At 38.2% G+C, this 13337-nt stretch overlaps 1 protein-coding gene across 1 annotated transcript in view; it reads left to right on the forward strand.

The window, feature by feature from the left end:
• Nucleotides 1–13337, forward strand: part of LOC124594670 (MFS-type transporter SLC18B1-like) — a 321099-nt gene that overhangs the window by 235503 nt on the left and 72259 nt on the right. Inside the window, exon 9 of the mRNA XM_047133038.1 lies at nt 4134–4229. Coding sequence (XP_046988994.1) covers nt 4134–4229 — 96 coding nt within the window. The remainder of the gene's footprint in view (nt 1–4133; nt 4230–13337) is intronic.

A 13337-nucleotide genomic window follows, 5' to 3' on the forward strand; every position in this document is an offset into this window, starting at 1 on the left:
GGGATCTTCCTAGATTTTTCCAAGGCATTTGATGTTATAGACCACAAGATTCTTCTCAACAAACTGGGGTCATATGGAATCAGAGGCACCCCACTAAACTGGTTCAGCTCATACCTGACAAATAGGAAACAAAAAGTGTCAATAAAACATAACAACCAAGGACATATCGAAACATACTACTCTGACTATTGCAATATTACACAAGGTGTGCCCCAAGGCTCAATACTTGAACCAGTGCTCTTCCTTGTGTACATAAACGACCTACCGTCAAACATCAATGCCAGCACCAGTACACTCTTCGCAGATGATACCAGTATCCTCATAACAAGCAAAAATGAGCATGAGCTCAAAGAGGCCATAAATGGAAATACAAATGAACTTGGTGATTGGTTTGAGAAAAACAAGCTCATAGTTAACAGAAACAAAACCACTTACCTAAACTTCCACCTAAGATGAAATAAAATTATGCCTGATATGAAAGTACATGGTTCCCAAATATCCCCAAATACAGAAACTAGATTTCTAGGCCTATGGATTCAGGATATTCTAAAATGGCAAACACACATTAATAAAACTAATAGTAAGATAAACCAAGTGTGCTATGCCCTATGAATTCTCACATACTGCACAAGCCCAGAAACTGTTCACTCAACCTACTATGCACAATTCCACAGTGTAATGCAGTATGGTATTATATTCTGGGGAAACTCTACACATAGCCCAAACATTCTCCTCACCCAAAAGAGAGCTATAAGAATAATGAACAAGGCAAAGCCGACCGATGGGTGCAGACCTCTCTTCCAAAAGTTGCTCATCCTACCCCTTGGCAGCCTGTATATACTAGAACTATGCAAATTTGTAAAAAGTAATATTACAAAATTTAATAAAAATGTAAATGTCCATGACTATGGTACTAGACAGAAAATGAAACTCCATGTTAAAGAAATGTGCACCTCTGCCTTTAAAAACTCTCCCTTGAACAAAGGCATTAAAATATACAATAGCCTGCCATCATAAATAAAAAACAGTAAGTCCCTGACTGTATTTAATAAAAAATTAAAATCATTCCTGCTTGATCATTGTTTCTACAGTGCAAGCGAATTTCTGCTCCACATGGGTGGAAAGAAACATGAAATAAATTGCAGCAAATAATTTTGTAAAGAGTAAAACATTAATGCAATTATGTGCAAAAATCTTGCATCTATATCATCTGCTACTATGCAGATTAAGTGCAGAAAGAATATCCAACGAGGTACTGTTGTGTATATGTGTTAGAGGAATACAGCACTAAAATACAAATGTGTCACTGAGTATGTAATTTGTGTGTTCATAACTTCTCAGAAAATATGTACGTAAGTTCATGTTTGTGTAAAGTTTTGGCATATTACTTCATGCCAGCAAATTATCATATGTCCAACATCAAATGTATGCTTGTGCATCACCATGTTCATGTCATGTACAGTATTGACTCAGAGGACAATAAATAAATAAATAAATAAACATAAAGCAGAACAAGTAGATGATGTGAAAATATTATCCAGAGAGAAGAAGGTGAAATAGACATTGATTTCTTTGAAATGGAAGAGGTTTTTCAGAGAAAAATTGTCTAAGTAAGACAAAACTTTAGGTGAACAAGTACATTTCATTAGCAGAAGGATAAGGTTAGTAGTCAGTTACTTCAATTTATATTTTAATCATGGGTATTTGCATGCATTGAACTTTTAACTTTTCATTTCACTTTCATTTTGAAACAATATATTAAACAAATATTATTATTCTGAGTTGTAATTAACTTTTCTTTTTTAAAAAACAGTTATTCTGAAACTACAAAGGTTGCCTTTTTATTTTCATACATATGTTACAAAACTGATTTTTTATGTAAGATTAACTGTTATTTTATATTATTACCAGCCAACCAGACCCAACTCAACTTACAGAAAAAGCACTAAGTGTTGGGACTGGAGGACTTGTCTTGCGTAGCGCTAATTTTGTTAGCAGCCACTTTGTAGAGCTATGATTAAAATTCAGAGAGCATCATGTAACTGAATACCAACAGTTTAATACAACTTAAATGATTTAAGTAGTGCACATCAGACATTATCAACACTGACACACATTATCTATTCCATATTTAATTTAACTACTGGCATTTGGAGTGATATTTCGTGGCAATAAAGGGAGCTGTTAGCTGCTGCCCCACCCAGTCTGTTTGACTGCAGCACCAGTGTGCCTTGAGCTGCATTTTCTGTGCGACCCTTTCCCGTATTTCTTGTCACACATCTTAAACTTTAACTTCATACCAAAAAGTCTATCCTCATCAGCATAAAATGTGATGCATACTGCATTATAGGTCATGATCAATAGCTAACACAGGTATCCCTGGTAGTGGCAGTTCATGCTGGCCTCGCGGTAGTATTGCCTTGATGCTGCAGTTGGGCGGCTCTACATGATTCTGAGGACTTCTGCCATTCACTGCTAGATGACAATGGCATTCTATTCATAGTGGCAGTTTTTTTTTAATTAGATTAGATTAGATTCAGTTTTTGTTCCATAGATCCAAAAAAATGAGATGGTTCTCATGGGTGTGGAACATGTCAGAAGGTATAACATAAAATATTTGAATATAATACAACCCTGATCATTTGTCAGGAAATTGTCAAACTAGATTAATACAATGTGGTAAACTGGAACAGCTAATATTTACAGAATTAACATGCTGTCAGAATGAAACATTGTTATGCACTATCAATAAATTTATCATATAAAAAATACCTAATCTTGACTGTTGTGACAAAGTGCTGTCAAAACAGAAATCTAACAGACATTTTTACTTAAGCTGGTTTAACAGTCTCTGTTAAGATATTCATCTATATAATAGAAGGAGTTGCCTATCAAAAAGTCTTTCAGAGTGTGTTTAAACCGTGCTTTATCTGAAACCAAGATTTAATGGTTGCTCGAAATTTATTGAAAATGTGTGTTCCTGAATATAGGGCACCTTTTTATACCAAGATAAGTGATTTTAGTGATTTAATCATAGTTCAGCCAGTTCACTGGAAATATTTATAAATCATATACATAAGTGTTCCTCATGAATCGGTCCAGCTAGTATCGAAAACCGTACCGAAATTTCTACAGTAGCCCACACAGAGGAAAATTGTAGTGGGGGACTTTAATTTGCATGTGTGTGTGTGTGTGTGTGTGTGTGTGTGTGTGTGTGTGTGTGTGTGTGGCGTGTGAGTGCGGGCACTTTAATTATTAAAATGGGGGGGGGGGGGGGGAGGAGAGGAGTAGGAGGAGGAGGAGGAGGAGGAGGAGGAGGAATGTTCTGGGCAATGGCATATTGTGGGGGGCAGGCTGTGCAGTGGTCAAGTGTCGGTATGAAAAAACGGGCCTTTGCCTTCTCTTGTATTGTCTACACTACAAGAGTCAGTATTAACACACTATCATGTTGAGTCCTGGAAGCCAAAATTCACACAGCACACAAACTTTCAGTATGTGTACTATTCACATAACCACGTGTGTAAAGGAGTGAAGCCCAGGCAGCCAGTGTTTTACTGACCTAACCTCATAGGCACAGTGTAAAAAGACGTTTTATGAAATTAGTTATTACTTCATCAGACCTGTACACAGATGTACAACTTACTGCAGTGATTAATGATACATTCCATTAGAAAGCACAGAACATCCTCCCTCCACAAAAAGAATCAATTTCTTGACTTGCTCTCACTAAACAGTTTCCAGATGACTGATGTACACACTGGTCAATAATTGTCTTTTATCTACCACATGCTCATGCGTGTCTCTTCTGCTGACAGTTTTTATGTGGGAACAATAATAGTAAACTTTTAAGAAACAAAATTATGCATATTTCTGGTGCCAAATGCTAACTATACTAGTTAATAAGCAAATGATAATCTTCAAAAGATGAGAGAAGATATAGATCTAAGTGCTGTTTACATTGCATAAATTGTGATTTAAATGGCAGCTATTTCCTAGTATCTAACTGTAAATACTAGTGCCTATATTTGCAAGGAATTAATATGTTTAATCTTTGCATCTGTGGTGAAATTTGTAGTAGTATTTATTTTATAATGCCATATCCTCTTTCATAAAATTTATTCTATTATTTACAGGTCACTTTGGCTTGTGCTGGTTGCTCTATCTATTCTTGGAGTTTCAGTGGCACTTACTTTGATGCCAACATTCCAAGGAGTCTTAGAGAGTGCCATGTAAGTCACCATTCCTCACAGTTTATGTATATATCTAACATCTTTACCAGTTCTTATGACTTAACAACACATATAGGTCTTAATGTGTAAATGCCTTTTAATTCATATAGGTCTTAACCTACATATTGGACCATTATTTCCGTTTCTGTAAAATTGTAGCGAAGACATGCTGTATTATGACTTACAGTATTTTAAGATATTATGTTTATTTTGTAGGCAGCAGCTGTCTGTGTGACAGACAGTTTTTTATGAACTCTTTGAGTTAAAGAAATGTCTAAAGTTGTTATTTGAAAAATTTGTTTTCAGATGTCCTCAGCTGTGAGTATTCTGTAGTTTTTGTTGGGGCAAGGAGGGAGGTATGGGAGGTGGAGGGGGTGGGTGACTCAGAGTCCTGTGAGTGTTGGTGCTGAAACAGCTGCAGAAGTCATTGGCATTGTGCTGTCCAGTACAGTCAACAACCTGGCAGTAAATTTTCTGAATTTGCCAGTGGTCACTCATAAAGGCAGACAGGTGTCTGGTTGAAATACCTTTTTAGAATACTGCAAAGTAGTGGCAGTGGGACTACATTTGCTACAATAAGAAATGCACATGAGGAAACTGCAGTATGAGTGAATGGCTGTAAAGAACAGGCCTTATAGCTTGCACTTGGATCATCCAACTGCTTTGTGTTTTGAGAATGCAATTTTGGGAAGGATATCTTTCAGCTTAGGGCATAGCAGGAGACTGTCAGATTATGCTGAAGAGTGTGGTTAAGTATTTCAAGGCCCAGGTGATATGAAGAGTACTGAACAGTTGTTTGTTCAAAGTGACAATATGTCCTTTGCTATCACAGGAAGATGTGGGAAGGGATTACCATTTCTAGCTTAGCTGAGCAATCTGACTGTAAAGGCCCTTCAACTGTGAAATGCATGGAAGACTGCACTTGTGATGCATTGCAACTCCCTGACTGGCAGGTCTGGACTGCACTCCAGACGCGTTCCCACTGACAGCCCGAACTCGGGGCGAACTTGCTATCTGAACTGGCTTATAACAGACAACGACTGGGAAGTCGTAGGAATCGAACAAAGATACTACGAGAGGGGATATGTTGATATGCACTGCTAGCACTGGTCACAGTCAGGCAAAGCAGCAACTCAGTGATAGTAGTAAATCAAATTAACGTAGTGAGGTGGAAGTACATTAAAAACAGGGTGTAAAATACATGATGGCGGGAACACGAGCCACGCATGGCTCAACTTCCCATTATACTGCTTATGAGTGTTTCCTTCCATTTAATTCATGTATGGAGTATGGGAGTATTGATAGCCTCTGTGTGTGCTGTAGTTTATCTAATCTCACCTTTGAATTTTCTGTGGGAGTATTACATAGTGGGTTGTAGTGTATTCGTAGACTGCTGACTTAATACTGGTTCTTGAAACTTCCTAAGTGGGCTTTCACAGGATAGTTCATGTCTGTCTTCCAGTGTCTGCCAGCTTATCATTTCCGTAATGCTGTTCTTTGCATGAAACAAACCTGTGACCATTGATCCTGCACTTCATTGTATACAGTTGATATCCTGTGTTAGGCATATTTTGTGTATGTTCCATACCCTTGAGCAAGATTCTGGGATGAGTGGGATGTATTTTGAAAGCAGTGTCTTCTGTAGAAAGGTTGCAGTTTCCACAGTACCCTACCAGTGAACTGACATTTGCCACCTGATTTATCTGCAACTGACCACATTTGATCATTCTACACTACATATACATCTGTATCTTCACTCTGCGAACCACTGTGAAGTGCACAGTATAGAGCAATTACAGTTGATATTCCCACAAATTGTTACACTCAGGTATTGGTATGGTTTGACTAATTCCAAATGTAATGTGTAAGTAATTTGGTTATACTTCATTTCTGCATTTTGTGAAGTGCACAGTTTTAAATTTTTCAACATTTGAGTCAAGTTGCTGGTATTTGCAACACATTCAAATAACATCAAAATCTGGCTGCATATCTGTGCAGCTTTTCTCGTGTAGTACTTCACTTCACTGTGGTGGCCATTAATATTGTGTCACTAGAAGGCAGCAGGCAGCAAATGTCAATTTCGCATGAAGTGTGCTACATGCTCTTGCTTATGCAAATTAGCAGCATTTCTGTGCTGCCACAAGAAGTAGGAAGGAGCAATTCTGTCTATTTTATGAATGTAAGGAAAGATTACATGGCAGGTTTCTCAAGTTTCAATGTTGTGATTTTTTATAGGAAGATCATATTATGTCTAGTGTAAGGGGGAGCAACTTCTATCAGCATATGTTGGAACTCAGTGTGGGAAGAGTTTGAGCTTTTGGACTGCAATTTATCATTCCGGGATGTTGCTGCTCTCATCAGTTGGAACACTATGACTCTCATTTGTACACAGAATCGATGGCTTTGGAAGACCATACTCAAGACCTTAGAGGTTCTTCATGACTAAAGATTGAGAGGATAAAGGTATTGTTTGGTCAGCCATGCAGGATTGCATGGCCACATCTGGAGATGGGTTTCAGTTCATAGTAATTGGCAGAAAGTCATCGAGTAAGACAGAAGTGATTTCTGGCATTCCCCAAGGCAGTGTTATAGGCCCTCCATTGTTCCTTATTGATATAAACAAGTTAGGAGACAATTTGAGTATGTATTTTAGGTTGTTTGCAGATGATGCTGTCATTTATCATGAAGTTGAATCATCAGAAGATCAAAAGTAATTGCAAAATGATTTGAATAAGATATCTGTATTGTGCAAAAATTGGCAATTGACCCTAAATAATGAAAAGTATGAGATAATCCACATGACTGACAAAAGGAATTCATTAAACTTAAATTGCACCATAAATAAGTCAAACCTGAAAGCTACAAATTCTACTAAATACCTAGGAATTACAGTTACAAAGAGCTTAAATTGGAAGGAACACACAGAAAATGTTGTGGGGAAGGCAGACCATAGACTCTATTTTATTGGCAGAACACTTAGAAGACGTAACGGATCTACTAAAGACACTGCCTGTACTATGTTTGTGCTTTCTCTTTTGGAGTACGGTTGCACAGTGTGTGATCCTTAATTTTGGTAGTCTTTCCTCACAATTTCTGATGTGTTAAGGCTGGTGGCTGTGCCCTGTCTTGTATGTGTCCATTATGTTATCTCCTGACCTATTTCGGTGTGGAAGGTGTTTGACTGTAGCTTTGGTCGGCTCTTTCTCCAGATCTCTCTTCCACTGACAACTTCACGGGTTGCTGAGAGACCTGCACAGCTGTATGGAATGGTGTACCAGTATCTCTTACCCAAGCTCAGTTGATCTCTGTACCCAATCAGGTTGGAGCCATTGCTGCTGCCAGAGCTGACACCATGTTATGTCATGTCATGATAGACAGTGAGCTGCCAAAAATCACCTACATTATTTCTGTTTTTTAATTTGTTGGTGCTGCCACACCACACTGGATAGTGTCAGTAAAGGTGAACTGTGCCTCAAGATATGTAGCTTATCAGGACAGTGGGGAGCCTTCTTTTTCTCTTTGATATCAGTAATAATTTCTTCTCTTTTTCCAAGCTGTTGCTCTAGAGACCGAAGACAAGGTTTGGCATACTGTTCTTATATACTAAGACAGACAACTAAATTTACAAATATTTCACTTCAGGAAGGACAGAAGAAACAGCCAAATCTTAAACACATTTTGTCTAACTTAAAGTTATATGGAGGAAAGCTTTTCTTGTTTATTACACATCCAGTTCCATAGGACCAAATTGAGGAGCAAATCTCCAAGGTCATGGAATATGTCAGTACATGAAATTACAATTTAAACATAATAACAGATAAAAATAAAATGTTTATGAACCCGAAAAAAGACAAGCCATAAGTTTAAGTAAATGCAATCAACAACACAACAGAAAAATCACCTTCATTTTTCAAGGAACTCCTCGACAGAATAGGAGGAGTGGCGATGAGGAAACTCTTCAGTTTCAATTTGAAAGCATGTGGATTACTGCTAAGATTTTTGAATTCTTGTGGTAGCTTGTTGAAAATGGGTATAGTAGTATACTGCACACCTTTCCGCACAAGAGTTACGAAAGTGCGATCCAAATGCAGGTTTGATTTCTGCCGAGTATTAACTGAGTGAAACCTGCTTACTCTTGGGAATAAGCTGATATTATCAGGAGTTGACAAGAGGTTCATGAACGTACAACACTTATTGCCTGAACCACCTGTTTCTAAGCCAGAAATATCCTATTAGAGTGGGAAGAGTTACACCAAAGTATAACAACATAAAACATAATTGAATGAAAATAAGCAAAGTAGACTAATCTTTGTGTCGAACGATCACATACTTCAGATACCGTTCGATACTGGGTCAGACTGTGAAATACTCTGGATAAAGCTGTCAATCAGACAAGGATTTACCATTGTATTAGGATGTTTTTATAGACCACCAGCATCCGAAACAGATGTCGCAGAACGTTTCAGGGAACGTCTTGAGTACACTGGAAGGTCCCGATGGGCCACTTGTGGCCTGAAGATGGAGTTCTGCTGCTGCTGCTGCTGCTGCTGCTGCTGCTACATAGGAAGTAAATATCCAAATTATCCATTAGTTATAGGTGGAGACATTAATCTACCATCCATTGACTGGGAAAATTACACGTTTATCACAGGGGGCAGAATCAAAGATTCATGTGAAGTTATTCTAGGAGCACTCTCAACATACAACCTTGAGCAATTGATTAGAAAACCAACTTGAGATGGGAACATATTAGATATCTTGGCGACAAACAGAGCTGATCTTTTTGAGGAAGTTAATCTAGAAGGTATTAGTGACCATAATGTCATTGTGGCTTCTATGTCAGTGGAAGTTGCAAAAAAAAACCAAAGAATCAGTGTAGAGTTTTCTTGTTTGGGAAAGCAAATAAAAGTGTCATTAATGAATATCTTCATAGTCAGCTTCAAGCATTCACCGTGGGACACAAAGATATTGAGCACCTTTGGTCGGAATTTAAAGGTATTGTCCACCATGTGCTAGAGAAGTATGTGCCTAGCAAAAGTATAGGGGAGGGACAGGATCCACCTTGGTACAACAAACATATTAGGAAGTTGCTGAGAAAGCAGAGTATTTTGCACAGTAGTTTTAAATGTAGTCCTTGCCCCGCTGACAAACAAAAATTTTGCGAAATGAAAGCAGCTGTCTGAAGGACAATGAGAGATCTTTTAACAAATTTGAAAGCAATATTTTATCTGCAGATTCTAAAAATAACCGCAAAAAATTTTGGTCATACGTAAAACATATGAACGCTTCAAGTAATTCAATACCTTCCCTTGCTGACAGCACGGGTAATGTAACTGATGATGATAAACAGAAGGATGAAATTCTAAACCTAGCTTTCAAAAACTCATTTACGGTAGAGGACTGCAACACCATTCCCCCCTTTGAAATATCGAACAAACAGAAGGATGGCTGACATAGTGTTTAGTGTATCTGGGTTTGTAAAACGGCAAAGATCCTTAGATGCCAGGAAAGCGTCTGGCACAGATGGTATACCTGTAAGATTTTATGTTGACTATGCTACAAATATAGCACCATGATATCCATCATCTATCAGAGATCATTGGAACAGCGGAAAGTTCCATGGGACTGGAAGAAGGCCCAGGTCATAGCAATCTATAAAAAGGGTAGAAAATCGGATGCACATAATTACCGGCCAATTTCACTGACATCGATTTGTTGTAGAATCATGGAACATATTTTGTGTTCAGACATAATGACCTTTCTAGACCCTGAGAAGCTCATCTGCAGAAACCAGCACGGTTTTAGGAAACAGCGGTCATGCGAGACACAGCTGGCCCTCTTTATACATGATATACAACAGGCTCTAGATACCAGCTCCCAGGTTTATGCCATATTTCTCAACTTCCGAAAGGCATTGGACTCAGTTCCACACTGTCACTTGCTACAAAAAGTGTGCGCTTATGGTCTACCTGATGACATATGCGGTTGGGTAGAAAGTTTTCTAACAGACAGGGAGGAGTATGTCGTCCTGAACGAGGTGACTTCAACAGAAACAAGCGTAACTTCAGGTGTGCCCCAGAGCAGTGTAATAGGTCCTCTGCTTTTTACGATTTACATAAATGATCTGCTTGATGGTACTGACAGCGGCCTTAGACTGTTTGCCGATGATGCTGTAGTCTACAGGAAAGTAGTATCACACGAAAGTTGTGAACGTAAGTGTAACCTACTGCATATAAAAAGGCAAAAATCCCCATTAATATAAGAGTACAAAATAAATGCCCAGCCTTTGGATGCGGTAACGTCCATCAAGTATCTGGGTGTGACTATTCAAAATGATCTCAAATGGAATGATCAGATTACACAAGTAACAGGTAAGGCGAACTCTAAATTGTGATTTATTGGTAGGATCCTGAAGCGATGCAGTCCTTCAACAAAGGAAATAGCGTACAATACGTTAGTTCGTCCAGTCTTGGAGTATTGTTTGTTTGTATGGGACACTTAGCAGTTGGGTCTGATTCAAGAGATTGAGAAGGTCCAAAGAAGAGCAGCAAGATTCGTGACTAGTACATTTAGCCATCATGAGAGTGTTATAAATCTCATAGAAAGTCTGAAGTGGGACACACTTGCAGATAGATGGCGCGCTAAACAGAAGGGGCTGCTTGCTAAATTCCGAAATCCGATCTTCACCAAGGATGTAGAGTATATATTATTACCACCAACTTTCAAATTGTGCAATGATCACCATTCAAAGATAAGGGGAATAAGAGCTCGTACTGAGGCGTTCAGACAGTCGTTTTTCCCTCGTGCGATCCGCGAGTGGAACAGAGGGGTGGGGGTGAAATAAGACTTTGGCACAAATTGTGTCCTCCGCCACACACCGCTTGCTGGCTAGCAGAGTATATATGTAGATATGTCGATATGTAGGTGTAGATAGTAAAAAAGGCAGTATTAAGTCTTTAAACAAGATCCTGAACATGAGCTTTCTATGACAGTTTAATATCTATCTGAACACCTAGAAATTTGAACTGTTCAGTTTCACTAAGCATATCCCCTTTCTGTGAAAATAAAACGCCAGGTTTTGTTGAATTGTGTGTTAGAAACTGCAAAAACCGAGTCTTACTGTGATTTAGTGTTAGTTGTTTTCTACAAGCCATGAACGTATGTCATGAACTGCACTACCAAGCTAGTGTCATCAGCAAACAGAATTATTTTAGAGTTATTCATAAAACTAGAGGGCATATCATTTATATAAATAAGGAACAGGAGCTGTCCCAAAACTGATCCCTGAGGCACCCCCTCATTTGACCATACCCCACTCAGACCCCACATCACAGACATACTCAACACTGCAAACAATGACCTTTTGCTGTCTGTTGCTAAAGTAAGAGGTGAACCAATTGTGAGTTACTCCCCGTATTCCATAATGGTCCAACTTCTGGTACAATATTTTGTGATCAACACAGTCAAGACACCTTAGTTAAATCAAAAAATATTCATAGCATTCAAAACCTTTTGTTAACCCATCCAGTACCTCACAGAGAAAAGAGTCTATAGCATTTTCAGATGTTAAACAACTTCTAAAGCCAAACTGTACATTTGATAGCAAATTGTGTGATATAAAATGATCAATTATCCTTACATACATGGCCTTTTCAATAACTTTAGCAAACACCGATGGCATATAAATAGGCGAAAAATTGTATACATTATCCCTTTCTCCCCTTTTATAAAGTGTCTTTACTACTGAGTACTTAAATTGTTCAGTAAACTGACCATTCCTAAAGGAAAAATTACAAATATGGCTAATACAGGGCTAACTTGTGCAGCACAGTACTTTAATATTCTGCTAGGCACTCCATCATATCCATGAGAGTCCTTTGTCTTCAGTGAGGTAATTATTGATTCCATCTCCCCCTTGTCTGTATCACAGAAGAGTATTTCAGACATCAACTTCAGAAAGGAATTTGCCAAGAGAGTTATAGGATTCCCTGTAGAAACTAAATTTTTATTTAATTCACCAGCAATGCTCAGAAAATGATTGTTAAATACTGTACATATATCTGATTTATCAGTAACAGAAATATTTTTACTATGAACTATTAGTGATGTTATACTTAGGAAAGGAAAAACACATGCAGGAGAAAGAGCAAACGCTTAGACAGATTGAAGATTGGTTCACATATCTCTGCTTCTGATCATTTGATAGTATTTAGCTTCAGGAAGCAAAGTACAAAGTACTGATGTATTGGAGAGAAAAAAAGATAGAAAGTGGAATGAATAATGCAGTTAAAAAATAAGTGTGGAGAATTGGTTGTAATTTTGGCTAAAAAGACGGAAATACAAAGGTAAAAATATAATAAGGTAATAATCAAATTGTACTCTTTGGAGGAAGGGAGGAGGGAATATTAACATAGTGGAGGCTGTAAGGATGTGTTGGAGAGCAAGTTTCCATCTCCAGAGAAACTAGATCAGCATTTGAAGCTCTGAAAGGTCCATCTGATGTAGCAGACAGTCAGGTGTCATGATTCCTGCTTCATTTAGAGTGTGCTCAGCAGCTGGATACAGAGGGCCCCAAAGTGGAAGGCGGGTAGTGACCATTCTTGCTTTCATCCAATGTAGTGGTGGTTGTTCCAGTACAAAATGCCATTCAGTGATCCCGTGTCGATTTCTGCAGCCATGTCTACATCATTTTATTGCAGACCATTCTGAAGTGCGTGGCAGACAATGCTTCTCATTTTACCACCCATTATGCACGTGGAGACAGGTTAAAAAATTTCCTAAATGCCTCTGTGCACACTGTAATCAATCCATCTATCATCAAATATTCTGCCATTTCAGGTTTTCCTGAATTTCTGTGACTGTAAATTCATGATAATTGATATTTGTATAACTGATGCTTTTGGTATCTGTTCTAGTTAGCATTCCTTTTGAAATACATTACGTTTGAGATTAGGATACCTTCTAAGATTCAACAATGAATGCATGTCAGTGATAATAGTTATGTGAACCATGTGGACCATTTTCAGTGATATGATATGTTCGATAGGCTATGATGTCTCGATCAACGAAGCTTTCCAGTCCGGATACATTGGGTACGCCTGTACCACC

The sequence above is a fragment of the Schistocerca americana genome, chromosome 2, assembly GCF_021461395.2.
Source record: "Schistocerca americana isolate TAMUIC-IGC-003095 chromosome 2, iqSchAmer2.1, whole genome shotgun sequence".
Taxonomy (NCBI): Eukaryota; Metazoa; Arthropoda; class Insecta; order Orthoptera; family Acrididae; genus Schistocerca; species Schistocerca americana.